The 24,237-nt window shown below is 38.0% G+C and overlaps 1 protein-coding gene across 1 annotated transcript in view; it reads left to right on the forward strand.

Annotated features, from left to right (window-relative positions):
- The first annotated feature begins 16,773 nt into the window (after positions 1-16,773).
- ZNF804B (zinc finger protein 804B) overlaps positions 16,774-24,237 on the forward strand; it is a 74,680-nt gene continuing 67,216 nt past the window's right edge. The window contains exon 1 of the mRNA XM_037386419.1: positions 16,774-16,878. Coding sequence (XP_037242316.1) covers positions 16,870-16,878 — 9 coding nt within the window. The 5' untranslated portion in view covers positions 16,774-16,869. The remainder of the gene's footprint in view (positions 16,879-24,237) is intronic.

A 24,237-nucleotide genomic window follows, 5' to 3' on the forward strand; every position in this document is an offset into this window, starting at 1 on the left:
TCAGTCAGTTTTGATTATACAGTGAGATTTTCAGTGTGAAAGTAAAGTGTATTTTCTCATTGGTTTTGAATTCTTTTTTAAGTAGCATGTGGGAAGATCTGTACATATTTACATGTACATAATATTGCGTACTCTTCACATTGCAGGTATTGCTTTAAAACTCAAAGGTATCAAGGACAACTGTACCATAAATCAAGGACAGGTTGAAGAAAACTGGAGCTATATAAAAGTGCTTTTTTTGTTTTGCTTTGTTACTTTTCGTGTGTGTATGTAATGAAATGGCTTTTGAAGAAACTCTCAGTTATGTCTGACATTTTTAGTGATGAATGCTGCTGTTCACTGGGCATACTAATAAGGAAAACATGGAACAATTGAATATCGTGAAGTAAAATGAGGGTCATTTTAAAGATATGCATAGCGGAGTCTTAGCCACTAATAAATGCAGCCTGTGTAACCCAAGCTTGGTAAGAAGATGAAGCACCATGTGTCTGTGAAAGAACCTGCAGAAGTCAAATTCTTCTCCTGCATGAAAATGTCTGGCTACTTTTCCTCTTCCCTAACATTGCCACAAAAAGTCAGGTAATGTTCTTTCTCAAACTGCTCTGCAGTTTTCTGTGAACCCAAGAGAGAAGTTGAAACAATGCATGAGTCCTGCAAGGCAGTGGGAGCGTGGGGCACTGTAAGCACACTCATCAGCACTTGAAGGTAGCACACAGGAAAGCCACCGTCAAAGTTGTCAAGTAGATATCCTGTATCTGGTCAGGAGGAATGAATGCAGCTCACTCAGCAGCTTATTCCATCAAACCACTTTATTGGCAGTATTGTCCTGTGAAATGGTCGTGGATGTTATTCCTGGGGAAAATACGTTTTCATTCTTTTTTCATTATAGCAAATTACTAGCACGCCTTTTTTAGAATTAACAGGTAATCAATGATGTAGAGATTTTCATTCTGTTCTTGCATTTATGAAGATTTATTTAATCAAGCATGAATTTCCTGTGGGTTTTAATGAATTAAAAGGATACATAATGTTTGACCAATTCATGAGCCATTACTCAAGAAAAACAAGAAACGAACCTCATCCTGAATTGTTTGCCGAAAACTCATCAACTTAAGCATAAGGAAAATGCAGTTGTATATTTTATCATTATTACAAAACTGCTTGGCTTAAAATAAACCTAGTGAATCTGTTTAAAATGTGAATAATAAAAAATAATCCATTCTAAATTGAAAACTACAAGCAAAATGTCAATTTTCTAGCAAATACTGATTTGGGACTATAGAACTGGTTTTGTATAAATTGTTATACAATTCTAGTGTGGTCAGGAATACTCCTGAGTCTTCAAAACTCATAATCTTTCAATTACTGTGCTTCAGTTTATCTCAAGTTTTCTGGTGAGGCCAATGCTTATTCTTTCTCTGCTCTAATATAAGAAATAAAATGAAGCAGAAAGAGATGACTGTGATCAAAAGACATATATTTAATTCATACATTAAAACATTAAGAATGCCAGAATTCTTTGTTATTTTTCAATAGTTTATTTTTGTCAGCACCAAAGAAGTGAGCCTTAATAGCACAATTTACTGAGTGAAGTATAGAAAGTAGGACGTTAGTTAAATGAAGCTGATCTGTGGACAGTGGAATCATGGAAGAATAGATAGACAGACAGACAGACAGATAGATAAAAGAGGACTGAGACAAATGAACATCTGGGGGCTACATTCCTTCTTAAACGTGAAACTGAAATATGGTACGCTGTTGTAAGCAATCCAGTCTTGAAGAAAGTTGAATGTACTGAAATAGTTCTAAAAATTCCAACGGTAAAAGGAACCAGCAACATCACAGCAGCACAAGGCAGGAGTAATAGAAATCATCAGACATCTAAAATCTGAAGGATGGGGCTATTTTTAACAAAATAAAAGATCGTTTAGCCTTGGAGAAGTTGCAGAGAGAAAGAAGTACAACTGCCTGACCCTGATCATATCAAACCCTGACCCTCGTCAGATCATACCATCCATTCTTTCGTTCCCAGCTAGCATCAAGATGGTAGATCAAGATAAAAGCACTTGAGGTTTTAAGACTGCCTTTTTAGAAGTACTTTCACCTTTGAAGGTCTGCAGTATTAAAAGCTGTTTCTCTTTATACTGATGAAAATCTTTTACTGTACTCTAGAATTATAAAGTTCCTAAGATGAGTGTAAATTAAAATGCTGGAAAGAAGTATCTACTGTAAAAGGAAATACTCATAATTATTTTTCTAGTTGATCTCAAGATCATAAAGCGAGTCTATATTTATTTGGGAAACATTAACTTAAAAAATAATCCGTTATAATTAACATTTCTTAGTACAATAAATGAGCAACTTTTAAATTAGCTTTTCATTTTAAGTTCAGTAATAATACGATGTGCAGAGGACACTGCATAGAACCAGCGAACACACAGAGTAGAAGTGTGTGCCTCAATAGGTCAATATAGCAACTCTGAAACAATAAGTCAAGATTGCTTAAAGGTTTCCTGAAAGAGGAAATCTCATGTTTGTAATGTTCAAATAGAGAATGATAGAATCATTTGAGTTGGAAAAGACCTTTCAGATCATTGAGTTCAACTGTTAACCCAGCACTGCCAAGTCCACCACTGAACTGTGTCCCTGAGTGCCATACCTAGGCATTGTTTAAATACCTCCATGCATGGTGAATCAACCACTTCCCTGGGCAGCCTGTTCCAATGCTTGACATTTTTCCTAATACCCAGTCTAAACCTCCCCTGGCGCAACATGACACCGTTTCCTCTTGTCCTATTGCTTCTTATTTGGGAGGAGATACCAGCACCCACTTCTCTACTACCTCCTTTCAGGTAATTGTAGAGAGTCATAAACCTGCCCTGAGCCTCCTTTTCTCCCGGCTAAACACCCCCAGTTCCCTCAGCCGCTCCTCATAAGCCTTGTGCTCCAGACCCTTCAACAGCTTCATTGCATCCTTCTCTGGACATCTTTTCTTAGCATCAATATCTAACTTTTTTCTTTTTTCCCCTACAACCAGTTTATGCCTATTTAGTAGTCTTCCAGCATTGTCCTTTTCTTCAAATAGTTCTTGCCTTCCCTGGTCATATAAAATAGGGAGAAGTCATGGGGACTCTCAGCTATCACTTTGCAATGCAGTGGTAACTACCTCATTTTCTTCCTTCTGACAACTGAAATGGCAAACTTTAATTCTATCATTCCAGTGAGATGCTTCGAGGCAGGCAGAGCCTGGCTTCAGGTCCAGATGGGCTCACCAGTGGACAGCGCTGTTTCTTATTCCATTTTCAGCCCTCCCATCCTCAGGACACTCCAACAGTACCACTTGGATATATATTGCGTATGATAGGCATATTTGTTTGTACCTGTTATATTGAATAAGCTTCCACATTTCCTTAGTATACTGTTACCTTTTGTGCCAAAGTCTTCAGTGAAAACATGTAACAAGATTGGTATTCATCTGGTCCTTCCTGTCTAGGCTCTGAGGGCACTAACAGGCCCCATGTCCCTGCCTGGCCTCCCCGGGTGTCTCCCCATGCCCTGCACACAGCCCCGGACCCCATTTCACCCCTCTGGGGCTGCCAGTCCCTGACATAGCAACACTGGTCTGCAGCTCCCCACAGCCAGGCCTCCAAGCTGGGCCCGCTGTGGGCCGACATCCCAGCCTGGGTCCAGCGTGGGTCCAGCCCAGCTCAGCGCCCAGTGCCTGGGTTTGGGCTGCCCCAGTTTCCCCCCCACACATCCCAGCCTAGCCCCAGCTTGGGTCCAGCCGAGCTCAGCGCCCAGTGCCTGGGTTTGGGCTGCCCCATTTTCCCCCCCACACATCCCAGCCTAGCCCCAGCTTGGGTCCAGCCCAGCTCAGCGCCCAGTGCCTGGGCTTGGGCTGCCCCACAGCTGCCCTGCTCCAGTCTGGGGGGCATGGGGATGGGCCCCAGCTGTGAGGCCCAGCTCTGCCCCTCGGGGACCCGCCATGGCTCCGGGCCTCTGGGAGTCCCCGGCCCATGCGGCACCCCGACACCTCCCTGGTGCCCTCTCTCTGGCCATGTAATTGCTTTCAGTACAGCCATAATGGCCAGTTCCCCACCATCTTTGTTTTAGCTAATCATTTCTATAAACATCTGCAAAGGTATAAGTTTTATAATGCAGTTTGCTTTGAAGTTTACTTTGGTATAAAACAGCATGCCACATTTCTCTCCTCAGAGAATACATCCTAGCCACCAGTTTTACTCCAGCTAGCTATTAAACATGGAGAAGGAGCTGCTGCAAATGAACTTTCAGGAAGACATCAAGACTAAAGACCTTTATGCCAAAAAGCTGGCAGAATCTTCTCCTGTTGACAAAACAATAAGGCAATGTTATGTTAGTCAAGAACATGCTCTTGATGCATTTAACTCCTGGGTCTCTTTGGAAGTGTGGTTCAAAATTGTCAGTGTGATTGGCATTTGACAAGCCATTGCTGAACCTTTTGTTATTTCTTGTTACCCTCTTCTTCTGGATCACACTACTGAGCTTGGTGGGAGCTGAAAGAACTGAGCTCCTTACTATGAAATAACATTTGATATCAGATATCCAGTGAGAATATTCAGGGTCTGTGCATTCCAGGGACTTGGCAGTGATTCTATATGCACAACTGAAAAAGATGCAAGGTGATGTAAAAGTCAGTATTGGAGTATTTGCACGTAATAGAGGATATTCCAGCCAGAAAATATTCACTGTTTTAAAAGCTGATAAAATCGTTACTAGAAAGTTCAGAGACACACAGTTCAATAAGCACTGTCAATCTAAGTTGAAAAATGACCTGTGAAAGGCCAGCAAATTGGAGTTGGAATATTAGGAACATGCTTTCTGCCAGCTTCAAAATTACTTACTTTTTCCAATATGTTCTCTTATCAGTATACCTAAAGTAATTCATGGGCCATCACAAAGTGTTAGGCAGCATAATTTTATTGATAATATTCAAATGTGAGGTGCAAGTGCTTCCAGTGCAAGGCCCATGTCTTTAGATGTTCATGCACTCATTTATGGAAACATTTGTTTAATCTGGCATTAGCCATCTAAAAGTTTTCTTTAAGCATCTCATTTACCATAACTATATTTAATGGTGAGAGATACTCCAGGGAGTCTTCTTTCCCATCATATTACAGATCAGCCTTAACACTCAAGTGATTATTATTTTTTTTTAAGTAACTGTAAAGAAAGCCCAAATAAATAATAGCCTAGGTATCTACACCTTTGTGGGGTAACATTAGGTCAGAAAAAACACGCATCTTGACAAATACGAAGATGTTCCTTGTTGCCTGTTTTGTGCTGACCCTTTCACCACTATTGCAGTTTATCTGAGACTATGATGGTGATACCGTAAATGTGTTTTATGGAAAGGAACATAAAGAATGGCTGAATTACACCAAATGTATAAATGAAGATATGCAGACCTTTAATAATGCATGACAGAACTGAAATGGGGTGCAAAGCATTTCAATTTCTTGAGAATGACTGATCTTTCCAAAAAATTGCATCATAAGAGAGAAAAATCACAACCCCGAACAATAAGTTACAAAGGTTTAGCTATCACAGAATGTTATGGACCATATATATGATGAACATGTTGCTGTGTTTGGGACCTCAGTCATCTCAGCCTCAACAGGCTGTTGCAGTACTAGGGATATGGTTCAGCAACTAACTTGAATGAACTGAAGCATTTTTCTCTGTACAGTTGTGTGATAAAATTAAACATGTTATATGTGTTGCACTGAGGCTTTCAGGCAGGCAATGTTTCTGATTTTCATGACAAGCTAAAATAGCTCTTTTTGTCTGTGCCTGACTTGTGTTTGGGATGTGGGAGCTGCCTTTCAATATTACCTTCAAGTGTGTTCTTAGTACATTATGGTAAGGTAACATAAGCACTGAAGGGATATTAAAATTAAAGAACAGAAAAGGAAAGAAGTGCAGATTACACTCCAGTTTCCCAAAGAAGAATTGGGACCATCCTCACTCATTTTTTTTTCCTATATGTTGTGACGCTTAAAAAACATTTGTGAACATTAATAAGCATACTTCAGCCACCTAGCTAGATAGGGATGGGCCTGAAGCCTTTAAAGACATTTGCTTCTCTGTCAGCTATGTGTGGACCTTGGACACTTACTCTAGGAGATCTAATTAATTAACAGTAAAGGGAAGTGCATGCTGCATGGCTAAGTCAGGTGGAATACATCAGCCTAAGTTGTGTTTGTCTTTTTTCCTATGCCCAACACCCCCACAAATTTCTCCTGAGAAGTTCATTGGAAAGTTTTGTTTTGAAAAAATCTCCAAAGATTGTTCCTATAGCTTGACACTATTACATTAAAAGTTTAGTTGACTTTCTATTGTTCAGGTTAATGGGGAGCTGAGTGAGTTACGCTGGTCAGTGGGAAAGCCTGGTAGTATTGATTCTATGAGTTGAACTCTGTAGCTGAAGTATTCAGGCAGCCTGAACACTGGAGCACAGAGAGCACAGTGCACAGAAATTGAAATGGCTCCAAAGGAATCAAATAGGCATAGAATCATAGAAAGACAGAATCATTTAGCTTGGAAAAGAACTTTAAGATCAAGTCCAACTGTTAATGTAGCACTGCTGAGTCCACCACTAAACTGTGTCCCTAAGTGCCACATCTATGTATCTTTTAAATACCTCCAGGGATGGTGACTCAACCACTTCCCTGAGCAGCCTGTTCCAATGATTGACAACCCTTGCGATGCAGAAATTGTTTCCTAATATCGAACCTAAACCTCCCCTGGTACCTTGAGGCCATTTCCTCTTATTCTATTGCTTCTTACTTGGAAGGAGAGACCAGCACCCACTTCTCTACTACCTCCTTTCGGGTAGCTGTAGAGAGTCATAAACCTGCCCTGAGCCACCTTTTCTCCAGGCTAAACACCCCCAGTTCCCTCAGCCGCTTCTCATAAGCCTTGTGCTCCAGACCCTTCACCAGCTTCGTTGCCCTTCTCTGGACACGCTCCAGCACCTCAAGGTCTTTCTTGCAGTGAGGGGCCCAAAATCAAACACAGTATTCAAGGTGCGGCCTCACCAGTGCCGAGTACAGGATGATCACTTCCCCAGCCGTGCTGGCCACACTGTTTCAGATACAAACCAAGATGCTGTTGGCCTTCTTGGCCACCTGGGCACACCGCTGGCTCATGCGCACCAGCTGTGGACCAACACTCCTTTTCTTCCTTTTCTTCCAGGCAGCTTTCCAGCCACTCTTCCACAAGCCTGTAGCGTGCATGGGGTTGTTGTGCCCCAAGTGCAGGACCTGGCACTTCTCCTTGTTGAAGCTCCTACAATTGGCCTCGACTCATTGGTCTGGCCTGTCCAGATCCCCCTGCACAGGCTTCCTGCCCTCCAGCAGATCAACACTCTTGCCCAATTTGGTGTCATTTGCAAACTGACTGAAGGTGCAGTCGATCCCCTTGTCCAGACTGTCAATAAAGATATTAAACAGAACTGGCCCCAATACTGAGCCCTGGGGAACACCACTTGTGACCATCGTGCCAACGGTATGTAACACCATCCACCACTCCATCCAGCCAGTTTTTTACCCAGCATAGAGTATGCCCATCCTAGTCATGAGCAGCTAGTTTCTCCAGCAGAATGCTGTGGGAAACAGTGTCAAAGGCTTCAATAAAGTCTAGGTAGACAACATCCACAGTCTTTCTCTCACCCACTAAGCAGCTCAGCTTGTCATAGAAGGAGATCAGGTTTGTCAAGCAGGACCTGCCTTTCATAAACCCATGCTGGCCGAGCCCCGTCACCTGATTGCCCTGTATGTGCCACGTAATGGCACTCAAGGTGATCTGCTCCACCATCTTTCCCAGCACTAAGGTCAGGCTGCCAGGCCTGTGGTTTCCCAGATCCTCCTTCCTGCCATTCTTGTAGCCGGGCATCACATTTGCAAACTTCCAGTCTTCTTGGTCCTCCTCATTTAGCCAAGACTTGTGATAAATGATTGAAAATGGCTTGGCAAGTTCTTCCACCAGCTTCCTCAGTACCCTGAGGTACAAGCCCCATAGACTTGTGTGTCTGTGCTGTTAGAAGGGCAGCACTGAGCCGGAATTGGTAAACTTTTCTCAGCTTCAGTTGCAGTACATACCTGATAACATCAGTGTCTCTGTAAATTGGCTTCCTATGTTTTCCTGTATTAGAAAGGTTCACTAAAACTACATAGAACCACCTCAGTGCAGACTCCATGCTGCAGAAAATCAGACTTAGTCTTTCTGGGCTGCGGCTGGACCTGGTAGCTGTATAGCTATGTTTTTTGCAATGCTGCACCTGAACAGTGCATGGTCTTGCAGATCAAACATATGGAGCTAGCTCCAACATCCCTCTGTAATATAAATTACAGTTGTAATAAAACTCCACTGGTATTCCTCTCAGGTTTACATAGCTGCCTACTGCTAAGAAAATTGCCTTGCTCATTATTCTGACAATGCAGCCAGTTGGATTCTGTTTTACAGATATTTCCCATCCTAGATAGCTAACAGACGGGTACAGAAGCTATTTCAAAGACACCAAAGACATTTCATCCTCTCCAAAAAGACTTTAGCTTCACGAAAGACTGTTATTTCACTATTGAATGTTTTTAACATGTTTAATCTGTTTCACATGGAATTGCAGTGAAACACCAGGAAAAAGAATCTCAAGCAAAACTGAACAGGTCAAGAGTTTTTGGAAGACAGGTATAGGTTTGCTTTTTCCTTTGCCAAAAAAAGACACTTTACTTCAAAAGAAAAAAGTCTGAGATGTGGATTACAGCTAGCATTGCATCAGGTTATCTGGCAGAATGCAGGAAAGGTGCTCCAAGTAAAGGATGTCATTCTGACATCCATGCAGTCCAGTCATGCACCAAAAGCTTCCTCTGTTTGAGGCTCTGCTGGCTGCAGGGTCTTCATTGCTTGGAAGGGAACAGATTCTGCAGCATCCAGTAAACTGGTCCAGTATGTTGAAATCACATAACAGCCTGAATTCTACCTGTGAGCTTTGACAATGTCCCCAGCTCCTTTCTAAATGGCAGGTATCTGACTGAGTACGAGAAAAGTCCCTGTTCACTGAAGTCTGCCTTCATAATGCAAAATGTTTCTTCCTTGCGTATACGTATAGACCAAGTACAATCTGATTCTTTGTTGTTTGAGATGAACTCACTTCAGTGCTTTACATGAGGCTTGTTCTGCTGTAGAATGCCTTACTGAGTAGAATAAGAAGGTTTGTCTTTGTATTCAAAATACATGGGAATTGCCAAAGCAGGCCAATTTGAATCTTTTCATTTTAGCTTTAAAATCTATAAGAAATAGACAATCAAGAATGGATAAATAATTATTGATCCAGATTTTCAGTCTAAATTTAAACCTTTGTTTAGGTTTACAAACAATCAAGTAAATGTTGAGCTTTCTTCTGTTATTGCAGGCCCTCAGTTTTTCTCGTTATAGAAAGGGAAAATGCATTGAAATACACCAAGAAAGGTCACCCAAGAAATATAATGTGATAGTCCGTGCAGACATTTTCTGTTTCATTGGCCCAAATGCGTCCTTAAGAGCCTAGGTTTCTCAAATAGTTCAGTTAGGATTGAGTAGGCATCTGACCTGTTGGATGGCACACAAACTTAATGAGTAATTAAAAACACAATCTAAAAAAGCCCCTGTATAAACAGAACCTTTAATCCTTCTGAGGTAAAACAAAGACAAGGAGCAAATTGTCTGTCAAGAAACAGCTGGCACAATAAATCTGAAAAGATCTTTTACTGACACTAGTCAATTCCCTGTAGAGGAAAACATGCCATGCTACTCTGTGTCAAAATAAGAGTACCTTTTGGTGCATAAAAACTGATGTGATGGAAACTCGGCAAACCCATCCATACTGGATGATGTTATTAACAGCATTCCAAAAATTAAAAAAAAAAGAAAATGGAAAAAACTAAAACCACCCAGAGCCTTTCCATACATGTCCAAATCAATCTGGGGTCCTCATGAACCCCTTATGAATCCATTACTAGTACCATTTGAAGTAATTCCCAATTCTTCAGGCTTTGGAAGAGGGACAGTTTGTTCATCAACCAGTTCAGCAAGGTTTGCTGTATCACCAGTAACTATGATGCTTACTGTATCGCTATCACTGTTACAATGGTTGGCTTTTCTTTGAGGAGCAGAATATGCTAACAGGTGTTGTAACTTTAACTCTGGTACTGCTTTCTTACTGGGAGTTTACCCTGCACCCTGGCCAAAAACAGGTGAGGAATATTGCCTTCTGGAACGCCCCTCTCTCTAGACCCTGTAGAGAAAACTCAGAAGATTTTGCACAGCTAAAATTCGATTATGTGAATGCTTTTTGACATGGCAAACCATCATTGAGATTCACTTTCTTAAAGGTAGGCATGTCCTGAACTGCTTTACTTATAGCCGGCTTCTTCAACTAGCAATGCAAGTCATTAGGACTGGTGCTCATCAGGAAAGGTTCAGTGATACTGGTAATACCATTTAAAACACACAACAATGACAGCGTAATGAGGTTCATGGTTTAGCATGAAAATCAAAATCTCCGTAACCACAGAAAGTAATGTGAAGGTATAACCTTATCTCACTGTCCACATAATCATGGAAAATAATTCACAACTATGGCCTGCTCTTACTCTCATTGAAAGTGTGGCAAAAGATGCAATAACTTTCATCACTGTTAGATTGGAACTATAAATCCTCTTTGGTCTCAGCTCTTAGATAGTCCTCTTGTCCAGATGCTATTCACTTACCTATAATCTCTATTGGAAATATTGCTGTTAAATTCATACATATGATCAAATGTAATTTGCAAACAGCTTAAAGACTTGAGATGCATTTTAAAGTGAACTTCTGAGGCACAGTATTGGTTAATCACTTCCTGGTAATAATTATTTTTATGACTTTTATCCCCTTGCAGCTTTTTAGTTATTTAAAGACCATAAACCGCAGAACTGTTTATCAGAAAAAAGCAGCAGCAGCTCTTTTATAACGTAACATAACATAATATGACATAACATAACATAACATAACATAACATAACATAACATAACATAACATAACATAACATAACATAACATAACATAACATAACATAACATAACATAACATAACATAATGTAACGTAATGTAACGTAACATAACATAACGTAATATAATGTAACATAACGTATTTTACTGTTGATTTATTAAAGGATATATTGAAACATTTTTAAAAACTGTTAGGATTTTTAATCATAGTAATCAGCTTCTGTAATGTTCTAGTTTTCTGTTCTTTGCATGTCCTTTATTATATCATCTATCCTTTTAAGTTAAACTACTTCTGCCATTGACAAGAGGAAAAACCTGTCCATTTCTTTGTTAAAATTAAGTCTTCCTATTCTCTCATTTATGAAGGAACCTTGTCATGTATCTGAATTTCAATGTGTGAGTAGGAAGTTAGATTATTTTCACATATATAATATTTTTTTCATTATTTCAGGCTAAAAACAGCCTTAGAAGTGTTATTCACAGCTCAAATAAATTATCTTAATTCATTAGTTTGAGAAAAAGATGTTACAACATGTGAAGCAGTGAGGGATTTAAGTAAGAAGAAAGAGAGAGAGTCAATATCTTTTTTTTTTTTTTTTTTTAGTGGAAAAGAGAAGTAGTTACTACTTATGGTACTAAGTGGTATAATGCAAGACAATTGCAGTATGCCAGCAGACCAGTGTCACATATTGATTCCCTGACATTTCATATTAGAAGGAGTTGTGTACTTTAATTCCCAAGTATGTCTTACAAGGATATTTTATAGGCTCGCTTTTAGGATTAGGAATGAGAAAATGCAGATATAGTAGTGTAAAATGTTCTGATATTAATAACTTTGTAAAAAAATTGAAGGTAATAATATATATATATATATATATATTGCAGCAGGTATGCATAGCTAAATTTTACTCATATCTACATTATTCACACTCCCACATTATATTCCACAGTTTAGTACAATTACACATTATTTTACCACTGATTGAGAACAGCTTATCCTTGCCACTGTTTTGAAGGAAAGTCGGAGGTGCCAGGAAAAGTTGACATATGTAGATATGAAAGACAGAAGCCACAAAGATTTTTCATTCTACAAAAGTATCTCCAGAAGCTACTGGAACTTACATCTTTGATACTGTCCTATCTACTTGCTCCATGTAGCGTATGGAAAACTCCGTAATACTTGTCTGTGAAACATTATGTCCCTCAAGTAAGGGATATGTTTCTTACCAGAACTGTGCTGACTGGGTTTGTCTCCAGAGATTTGACCGCAGATGAACAAGCTCCTCTAGGCAGTCTGAAAAGACTATGAACAGACCTCTGGAAAGTAGCTGTGAGAATAGACTCAAAGGGAAGAAAAAAGCTTGCCAAAGGTCATGGCATTGTATGGTGGAATCAGTGAGCCACAGAAAATAACTCCTATCCAAGAACAGAGCAAGCAGAACACTTTGAACAACTCTGGGCATGGAGAATTTTGGAGATCCTATACAGGCAAACAGGAGAAAATACAACACTGCCTACTGGTAGTATTAGACACAGATGATGTGATTAAAGTGAGAATAAAAGACAGAACTCCTTCAGGAATCTTTCTTGAAGATGTATTGTTCCTTCATTCCCTTTGCTCCTTAGATGAAGTGGGAGAAAATAATAATTCATAAAAATGCCAGGTTTCTTTTTTTTGATTTTCATTCCTTGATGGGAGATGCTAAGGGTTAAAAAAAAGCTTTTTTGTTCATATGATATTATAGAAAGCATTTATTAGGTGTTTTACCAAAAATAAGTTTATTTCTAGTATCCCACAGATGCTTTCTCTAAAATTCTCAACTGACAAATCCCCATCCTGCATTTAAATACTATGTAAAGAAGCAGGATTGCATCACCTGTTTCCATGCAATAAATATTTCCTTTCAATAGTTCTTTAAATGACAAATATACAGGGCAGATGGAGCATTTGACCTATTGATTTACCTAAAATTTAATGTTTTGACTTACTGACAAACTGCAACATATTTGTAAGATTTAGTAATAAAATATTGGGGTTCTTGCCTGTACTGGGTCTTATAAACATAGTTTTGCATGAAAAAAATACAATGTTACTTAGTGCTGTTTGACAAAAATTACCTGGATGGTGTAAATGTCATTCCTATATTCCCTTTAGCAAGCGAATTTGCACTGAATGAAAATATTTGATCTTTCAGATATCTCTCACATTAGCAACGATCAATCTTGTGATTGATGTGGTTATGCATAATTCTAAATGTAGTCTGTCAGCCCTTGAGAAACTTGTGCTCTTTTTCATTTACAAGGATCAATCCAATTTAGTAAATTCTTTCCAAATAAAAACATTTCTCATTGTTATTTTGCTGACAAATGCAAATTTTTACACTATATAATTTGCAAGGATAGTATAATGAACACACTAGATCCTAAGGTGTTTTTCAATAACTTTTGTTTAAGAAAAAATGAACATTTCTCATTTATTTAAAAAAAAAAATCATGCATGAAAAATCCTTATGAATTTCTCACCAGATGTTTTATGGGATAGTTTTCTTTGGATAGCTATTTATGTACCTTATAGTTTACTTTTACATAGGAGGTTAATAAAAAACACACCCAAAGCAATTGTGGAAAGAGATAAACAGTACTTGAGGTATCCATACAACTTTTCAGAGATCATTGGAAGAAGTCACCCAACTAACCCTTCAGCTAACTTCTTACAAATGCTGATGAAGGATTGGCTTAATTTTTGTTATCTTTGTCTCAAGATAAAAAAAAAAAAATCTCTATTAATTTTACTCTTGTATACATTACATATCTTCTTGATTTGTAATACTATTTGACAGCCAGAATATTTCTCTACATTCTTAGGAATTTTGGAAAGGTATCTTCAAATCCAGCAATCTTTCATAATTGTATCTGCTCAAGATCTTTGTTCAACTCCTGCACTAAATATAGAATTTTGACAGTTTGACAAGTTTTAATAGACTACTTCTTGTGCTTTATTTTCACAGTGTCTGTGTTGGTAGCTAATCAGCAGTTGGACTGCAACATTTGAATTTTGTTTGTAAAGGTTTGTAGACATCTTACTTCATAGCCTTAAGGACTAGACTTTGATTTTACAAAGCTCTGTATCTCTTGGGCTTGTGGTGGCATGACATCATTGTTGTCCCGCCCAAAGCAAAGATTAAGGAGCAGTAGAAAGAATTGCTTTCTGGTTGTATCTATCACTCTAACTGATTTAATACTGTCTGAGACTTGTTATCCAAACTTTTAGATTGCTAAACCTAAAAAAATATGAATCCTCTGAGCTATGATGTTCATCACACAATAATACGGAAATTTTTACGATGGCATAGAGATCCATAAGATTTATCACCAGACATTATGATTTATTTAGTTGGTTAGTTTACGTTTTGGTTACAGATTTTGGTAAAAGCATATATTATGTATGGAGGGATGAGCTTGTTTCCATCGATGAGTTTCTTGAAGATAAGAGGTATTAGTAACTTGAAAACGTAATTCATATATCTAACACTGGAACACAGAAAACTTTCACATTTCAGTATTTGCACACCAGACCTGCTGTCTGTCTGAAAAGATACTGAAAAAGATTTTGTATAGCACTTTTTGACAGAATTATTTTTTCTAACCCAGAGTCTGGCTAAGGGCACCCACATGTGAACTGCCCGGTGTGTTTTCCCACTCAACACAAAAGACTTGAGGAGGTTTCCAGGTACATCTGGAGACTTCTCATTTGGTTATGACCCTGTTGGGTGGAAAGTTCCATTCCTAATAGTGTTAAACAGCAAAACAGCAACACTTGTTAGTGAACTGACTTTTTTGTGATCAGCGAAATATTTAACAACTAGAAGTTGAATAGCCTCCTTTGTCACAGAAACTGGCAACACACTTCCATTAATGGAATAGTCCAGTCTTTCATTAATTTCATTCTGTATTTATGCCTTTGATAGCCCATCCATCTTTTCCACACTTTCAAATATCTCACAAATGCATACGTTCTCTACCAACATCTGAAATTTCAAGAACTGGAGAATGAAACAAAACATCAAAAGCATGTCATTAGTGTTGCAGTCAGGATTGCTGAGACATCTTTTAGCTTTGTCTCAATATAACCTGGAGTGGCACAGGTATGGAAATTATAAGTACTGGGAAAACAAAGTATCCTAACATTTATTTAGATAGTATAATGTGGTTTTGAGTGATGTTTTGTTCATTGTTACTATTGTTTCATCTGGCTAGATTGAAATGGATGCACTTGACATGTTATTCTGTCTTAATTTTCTCTCAGTCTCTACAGAATAGTAAAAATTATTTTGCTTGTTTCAGAAATGCATTAACAGAAGTTTAAGCAGCTCAGCCATTCAGCTGCTTACAGTTGTGGTGCTGAACAAATGTGGATGAATGACTGAAAACTGAAACTTGACCTGTAGGAATAATTTATCTGAGTAAAGGGCATGGGTGTGTAAGCATGGAGTTATAACTTAATTTTCCCCATGCTGAAAGCACTTAGAGCTGCTGGAAGCAGCACAAAATAGAGACAATTTGCTAAAGATAATGGGAACAATACAGGTGATGGTCACATATTATAAACACCTAAAAAAGAAGGAAAGCATTTTTACTGTGACCTCTTCCACTCTCTTCTAGTAGCATTATTGGTATTATTAATTGTATTAATTGTTTAATATTAATTGTAAAAGAATTTGTAATGAAATTTTCTATGTTTGTGCAAAGTAATCTGCACTGAATTGTTACTCATGGGGGACACTTTCCTTTTCCAAACAAAGGCACAAGTTTGCTTGTTGTGTTTCAGAAGTTGCACGTTCTCTTTTTTATTTTCTACTTTGAATTATCTTCAAGGTTAATGAATTGGAAATTACTTTGCCTTTTCAGTTCCCAGAATCTAGCATTAGTGGAATCTCCTGTTATGTGAAATATTGTGGCAAAGTGTAGGCAAAAGAGCTGCAATGAGGGAAAAACATAGAACATTTTTGCATGTGGATTTCTAATGTCAGACAAAGACAGACGTTAAAGGCATTGATTAATACACTTGCAGTTGATTCCGTTTGGATTACTTTCATTCTCCAGTAAGACATAGTTTTAAAGGCAATAATAGCACAGAACACTGTGGTTAATTGTGTGTTACAGCTTCTAAAATTGTGTACACGATTCATTTGGAGGTCTTGTAATGTACATGCACAAGCCAAATAAATTAAAAATAAAGTCCTCTTGTTAATAATGATTTTTTGACACTTGGCACAGTCTTTTGTGTTGCATGAAAAAATAGACACACAGCTGTTAATTGACAAGGTAAGTAATAATCCTTTGATTACAGTAGCTAAAGGCTGTCTTTTAATGGATTTTACTTGTCACTTTTAATTCTTTTTAATCTTTGTCTGCATTTCATTAGAACAGCTTTATCATTCTGATGGCCCTCCTGTCGTTATTCTGATTGAGTTAATGGGTTGTCGTCATACCACGAAGCTCCAGTATAAAATATAATAGTGTTATATTTATAGTCTTCAGGGACATTTTTAAGATGATTGCTTTGCCAATCAGCTTTTCTGGTTTTACATAGTACATTATTGTAAATGGAGTGCTGTATTTTGCTTTCTCTTGCCTGGTAGGTACTCTGAGCAAAGCTTCTGTCTTAATCTTCCATGACTTAATCTACCTAGAAAATTCAACAGCCAGTTGGTGAGGGAGCTACAAAAGGTCTGTTACAATTTTCTGTCCTGCTCTTCAGCTGCGGTTTAAAAGCTACATGCCTGCACTGCAGTTTTCCTAACAGATGATACAGGTACTTGAATATTACTCAAAAACTTACCCGAGGTCTCATAATGCAGCTATTAAAGTGGATTTGTTGCTATCTTGTGTTCTCAGCTACAGCTGTAGAGCTGAAGGATGCGTGATATTTAGGCCTTTATGCTTCATTTACTTATCTTTGGAAAATGTAGTGTTCAAGGTACTGTATTTTTTCCATGTTACTGAGAAGTCTGATAAATTGCTAATAATTTTAAAGATAATACCATTTAATGGAAGAAAACCTTGTTAAATAATTGTGGAACATATGTTGGGCAGGTCATGATTACTTTTTCAATTATATTATTTAAAAATTATTCTGGTTGCATATATAATAATGCTTGGGTGGACAAGAATATTTGTCTTTTTAGGCTGAGAGAAGCAATGTACCATACAATAAACTATTATAGAGAATCCATTAATACAGTATTGATTAGATCTGTGATACAAGTCCAGCTGTGACACCAAGCCATGCTATTGGTATTGAACTATATAATACTCTGCTGCCGAACAGATGTCATAATTATAATAGGCAACATTTTATGATGTGTTTTTGGAAAGTGCCCTAGAGCATGACTTATCTATTTATAACAATGAGTTAATCTTTCCTACAAGCTAGGAAATGAGGAAGGTATATGGAAAAGAGCTACCTAAATTAATACATTTTTCCTTTTAAAATAATTCTAGTGTAACAATTTCATTCCTCTCTTTTCTATAGATACTTGCTAAAATAGGCTGCAGTTTTCAAAGAACATTTGTACTTATATTTATTGTCAAAAAATTCTTGATGAAGAAGCACAGACATGCTGATAATGTATTATATCACTAGGTAAGGTTTTCAGCACTGTAAACAGAAATGCAGAGGACTTTTTAAAAGTGTTTTCCATAAAGAAAAAAGATCTGTTATATTTGGGGGACTGTGAGTTGGTAGTGTTAATCAGCATTTTCTTGAAGAGGGCTACTTATCTACCTCGTGTTGCTTAAATCTATTACAATGTTAAGTAGCGTAGAAGAAAAATGCTGTGTCTCTTGATATGTATATATTCCTATGTACATGTATGTTCGCTTATGCTCACTGTTCTTGCAATTAACTGTTTAATCAGAGGGGGGGAAATTAAATATTTGTTTTATTTTAGTCAATTAAACTTTTCTTTGAGACACACTTTCATATGCTGCACGATTAGTAGACCTTAAGCATGTAACAGATACCTGACTGTGACCTTTGTTCTTCCGAGTTCCACGGTATTAAATTGCAGACGTTAAAGCTTGGTGAATTATGTGCTGCTGTTGCTGCCACAAAAGACTGGCCTTTTGTTGAAGTTCCAGATGCAACTATATTTAAATGTTCTAATCAGAGGTAGAGGCTCCAGAACAATAACCTCTATGATTTTCTTCTGGAACCACCACGGGACATCCTTTAGGTTTTCTAGCTCTTATATAATTACTATTATTATTATTTGCATTCCTATAGTCCCCAGGAAGCCCAGTTGGGAAGGAAATCCATCTGAGTCCTCCCATACTATTTCTGCATAAGGAGAATCCAGTATGAAATCTTTCCAGCACAGACAAAGCTCACTTTGAAAATTCTGTCCCGTGCAAATCATTGAGAACAAGTACAAGATATGCAAAGATGTTTTTGATAGTAGCAACTTTTGCACTTTTTGAAAACCCTTCAAATATGGGTATTTTCAGAACACTGTACTTGGTGCCCAGGCTCTTGTCATCTGATTTTCCTTTTTTTGGGTAGCTACAGCAAAATGGTTCACATCAGCATTAGTATATTACAGAGAAGTCTATATAATGGCACTCTGAGGAATGGAGAGATTATACCGGTTCGCAGGCATTCCCAATATCTTGTAATTTTTAATGATTTCCAACATTGTACCCAATGTCTAAACTGTTTTCCAATTCCAATATGTCAGCACTTACATAGATTACTACTTGACTTGGATGGAAGTAGCCTCTCCTGTCTTCTATACTTAGTTCAAGCGTAATTGTCTTTATAGCTCGCTTAAAGACTGGTGCATAGATCTGTATTGATTCATATCTCTTTCTCTCCTCTATGAATTTGCATTTGTGGATGTTGCCAAACAAACTCAGCAAATTTATTATAGTATTATTCTAGACTGACTTAAAGGATAGGCAAGAGCAGATGATGGTTTCACGTGGGACCTATTAAAATACAGTGGTCATAGAACTGTAAACGCTTACCAGAAACCTACAAGGCAATAAAATTGCTCCCAGAAATAGTGTAGATTTACTCCACTGAGCTGAATCAGCAGAGGAAAATTCATAAATTTAGAAGTGTTTTATGAAAGATGCATTCACTCTCAAGAGGTCTGCTGGACTACCCTTATTCTATATCAATAAGTGAGGGCTCGTTAACAGAGGTAGATGAGTGGTGAAATACAAAAGAGACAGGAAAGACAGTATGGACATTTAGAATATACTGGGTAGAGAAATGGAGGCAAAAATTGACAGAAAGCGGGGAGGGAGGGGGGAAAATCAGAGAAAGACTAAAATAAAAGAACTTAGAAGAAGTAATAAGAGAAAATATGTGGAAGTTGAAGACAGCAGGATTTTAACTTCAGCTTAGACTGATGATATTTAATGCCCTAAGTCTCTAGATATCCTAGCAATAGTTGAGCTTATCTTTTTCATCTCTTTTTGCTTCAGCACTGCACTATGGGATATAATTAAAGTTGGGCTAAGATAGCAACAAAATTGAATAAATTATTCATTGAAAACCAGCAACATTTTCTAAATAATGTATTCAACAAATAATATTCAACTAAAAATAGGTACAATATGCACACTATTCTGTGCAAACTCAGAGTTGGTCCTTGGCCCCCATTTTATCATAAGTAGTAGACAGATTTAATTTTTTTTAGGGGAGGCAAGCAAGAAATACTGCTTTTCTTTCTAGCCTCACAAGATAGGATATATGAGTGCATTTCACTGTTAGAATGTTAAAGTTCATCTCAGTATCATATTCTAATAAGTAAAAATTAACTAATCCCTTCAGTGGAACTAAGTGGTGGCCTAGACATCAGTGATAATGATATGATTATGCTCAGAAAGAAAGATAGTTCCAACCAGCTAGATGTATATTTAGTGCTTCAGAAAAGCTAGCTTTCAAAACTCAAGTAAAATTAACAGAAAATTCTGACTAAGAGCCAAAAGGTACACAGAAAATTTTAAGTGGAAGTGGATATGAGAAAGGATTTATGGAATAGACAGAAAGCTGCATTGCCTTCCTGAAAAGAACATCTATTTCTAAAAGTCAGTGGCAGCTCAGTGGCAATACAAAAAACAGCAATTGTCAATGAAAAGCAATGGGGGCAAAGTGGAAGAGTACAAAAATTAACAATTTTAATTAATAATTTGAAAAAATATTTGATAATAACAATAAACATGGGAGTATAAAACGCAGAGTACTTAAGATTAAAAATACAGGAGAAAAGGTGGTCTGTTGAGCTACAGCCTATGAGCTTCAAAAAATACATTATGAATGAAATAAATTTTGTCAAAGTTTATATCCTATAAGTAATAAAAAGATCACATTTTAAACATATTTGAAATTTATATATATGTATAAAATGATGCAGAGAGGCCAAATATAATTATAGAATCATTTAGGTTGGAAAAGACCTTTAAGGTCATCAAGGCCACGACTGCGGAGACCATCACCAAACCATGTCCCTAAGCACCACATCTATGCATTTTTTAAATGCTTCCAGGGATGGTGTTTCCACCACCTCCCTGGGCAGCCTGATAAAACAAATGCTTGACTGCCCTTTCAGTAAAGAAATTTTTCCTAATATTCAATCTAAACCTCCCCTGGCACAACTGGAGGCCGTTTCCTCTTGTCCTGTCACTTGTTACTTGGTGAAGCAACAGATACCTATATAGAGTAGTGATAAGGTCTGCCCTGAGCCTCCTTTTCTCTGGGCTAAACACCCCCAGTTCCCTCAGCCGCTCCTCATAAGCCTTGTGCTCCAGACCCTTCACCAGCTTCGTTGCCCTTCTCTGGACACGCTCCAGCACCTCAACGTCCCCCTTGGTGTGAGGGGCCCAAAGCTGAACACAGTGTTCAAGGTGCGGCCTCACCACTGCTGAGTACAGGGGGACAGTCACTCCCCCAGCCCTGCTGGCCTCACTCTTCCTGACACCAGCCAGGATGCTGCTGGCCTTTTTGGCCACCTGGGCACACTGCTGGCTCATGTGCACCAGCAGTGGACTAACACCCTAATGTCCTTTTCTGCCAGGCAGCTTTCCAGCCACTTTTCCCCAAGCCTGTAGTGCTGCGTGGGGTTATTGTGACCCCAGTGCAGGACCCGCCACTTCTCCTCGCTGAAGCTCCTACAACTGGCCTCGACCCATCAGCCCGGCCTGCCCAGACCTCCCTGCAGAGCCTCCTGCCCTCCAGCAGATCAACACTCCTCCCCAGCTTGGTGTTGACTGCAAACTGACTGAGGGTGCATTCGATCCCCTCGTCCAGATCATCAATAATCAAAACCTATTTGCATAAAACGAATATGGTGAGCATGAAGGTAATGGAAGTGAGATGACAAAGTGCTATCTGTTCCTTTAACATTATTAATCTAAACACAAATAAAGTATCCACACTGTAATCCACAAAAATATGTGTCTTTTTCAAATGACCAGGCTTAGTACACATATTTCTAGAAGTCATTGGTCTTAAATGGACCTATGAAATATTTACATAGGTGTTGGATGATGAGGGATATTCTAGAAAGCTGAAGGAGTACTGGTGATATGTCAGTATTCAACAAGGGTGGTGGGATATTCCACAAAACCATCATCCAATTTCAATTCTAAGCAAAATAACGTAAAAACCCCTGTGGGAAGAGCACTGTCAAGATATGCCAATACCTAAAGTATCTGCCTCCACAGATGTTGTTCTCTTCCTTGGTCTTTTACAGAAGCAAACTTACCCTGTCCTGCTTATCCTATCACTACAGATCTGCAGCTTTTCTTTGTGGTTGCCAGTGCAAAGGAAATAAGACTGGTGGGATATGTTTTTCTCCTGGTACTCCTATCAATAGAATACTTGTGGTGGGAAGCCATCTTGCTTCCCTTGAAACAGCTTTGGTTAGAGAAGACAATAAATTTAGTATAGTGGCTTGTTTAGTTAATTTTTTATCAAGATTTTTAGGAAAGTATTCCATGTTAACCAAACATTTCTTAGCTAAAGCCAGTTTTTTACATGTATAGACATGGAAAACATACAAAGGAAAAAAAAATATCTATTCTTTCTTTATAGTTTTCTCATTTAAATTCTAAAAAAAAATTGGTTTTGTCTTTACTACATAGACAGGGAAACTCATGTAGAGCTATTTTTCAGTTCTGAACCCTCAGTGTAATGCAGGTGGATACATTAACTCATTATTCATATTATATTCTAGTAAGTTAGAAGTGTTCACAATACAAAGTCAAATGTTAAATGGTTTTAGAACTGTCCGTTTTCCTCCAATTGCTAAGGAGTTGGACCTGTTATAATTAGTTTTACATTATCATTTTGGCTTACATTGTACTGCATAAACATACTGTTTAGTTTTACATTAAATAAATAAATATTTTTAAATCCACTGTCAAAATAATCTTGTTGAAAAGTGGGATGATGAAAGAGGAGTTATTGACAGAACACTGACTTGAGATAAACTGAATAAATTGTTTATGGCTTTATCACATGAAAGCATAGTTGCCATTCTGTATGGAAGTCATCACCACCCCACTTGACAGGACTTTCTAAAATAAAATCTATTAAAACCAGGAACATAGAAAGCAATTTAAGGAAAAATATCTGTGTTTTGGCTCATTCAAACTGCTCTTGTTAAAGCATTTGCAATAAATAGAATCTCTCAAAAGTTTCTTGTTCAACCACAATCACTGTAATTGCATTCATTATAATGTTTTGCATTGTACTCATTTGACAGCAGAGCTAAGCAGTCAATATGCTCCTTTTCAGCAGTCTCTGCTGTACCAATCTCATATCGTTAACAGTTGAGACAGATGCACTGTATAAGAATTTCACAATTGTACCAAATGCTTGTTGGCCTCTTACAACCTTCTGTTCACAAGCAAATGCGTAAAACAATAACTACCACGATAACTTCTTGCTTAGCTTTTAGAATAATTTAAATGGAAGAGCTGAAATCTGTATTTCAAATCTAGAAGAAAAAGTGGTATAGCAATGTAGTTTGAAATACATACAAACAAATTATTATATAAAACCAGCAGTTAAAAAATCTAAAATGTCAGTATATGCAAATACACAGCTAAGACACCCAAACAAACTTAACTTTATGTAGGCCATAAAGAAGACAAAGATCCATATTATATACAGTCCATGCTTCTAACTGATATAAACTTTCTTTTATTTATCCATATATCTATCTAACTACATTTGTTTCTCTCTTGTAAATCATTTTCTTTGAAGTTTAATTGTCTTTTATATTTAGAATAATGTTTCATTGAATGTATAAAAATGTCAGATAATAAAGTCTACATAATACATCTGCTTAATGCCACAGCTGTGTTAGGCAAAGAAACAAAGCCTAAGATGCCCTGAAGTGGCAGTTAAGAAAGTCGGTACATGATATGTAGAATCTAAATATTTATATGAGTTTTGAGGTGGTTTATATTTTATAAATTTCATATTGTTTCTAATTTGTGTGTCTGAAGGCTGACATCATAGAATCATGGGACCACGGAATTATTCTGCATGGAAGAGACCTCAGGAGGTCTCTAGTCCAACCTCTTTCTCAGGCAGGGCCCACTGTGAGCTCTGACCAGGTTGTTCAGGGCTTTGTCCAGTCTAGTATTGAAAATGCCAAGGATATAGAACATGCAGCCTCCCTGGGCAACCTCTGTGATTGTTTGATAGTTCTTATTGGGAAAAAGTTTTTCCCTATATTGAGTCTGAACTCACCTTCTTTCACCTTATATACACTGTCTTTCATCCTCCCATCCTGAACCTCTGTGATGAGCTCTTCTCCTTCTTCCTGATGAACCCTTGTAAGTACTGCTGTTAGGTCCCTCCAAAGCTATTGCTTTCCCATCATGACCAAACCATAGCCCTTCAGTTTCTTACAGGGCAAGGGCTCCATCCTGACCATCTTGGAGGCCCTCATCAGACAAGGAAATCTCTTGTAAGTAGGTAGTATATATCTCTTGAATTGCCCAGTGCAAGAGGCTCCTGATGCCACCATGTTAGGGTGCTTTAGCTTTATTGCAGAAGGACATTTCTAGAACATTAGCAGTTCTTCCTTTCCTTTACTTCTAGTCCCTGTCCACTGGGTGGGTGATGGTTCTACCTGTGACCTTATTTTTC

The sequence above is a fragment of the Falco rusticolus genome, chromosome 4 (assembly GCF_015220075.1).
Source record: "Falco rusticolus isolate bFalRus1 chromosome 4, bFalRus1.pri, whole genome shotgun sequence".
NCBI lineage: Eukaryota > Metazoa > Chordata > Aves > Falconiformes > Falconidae > Falco > Falco rusticolus.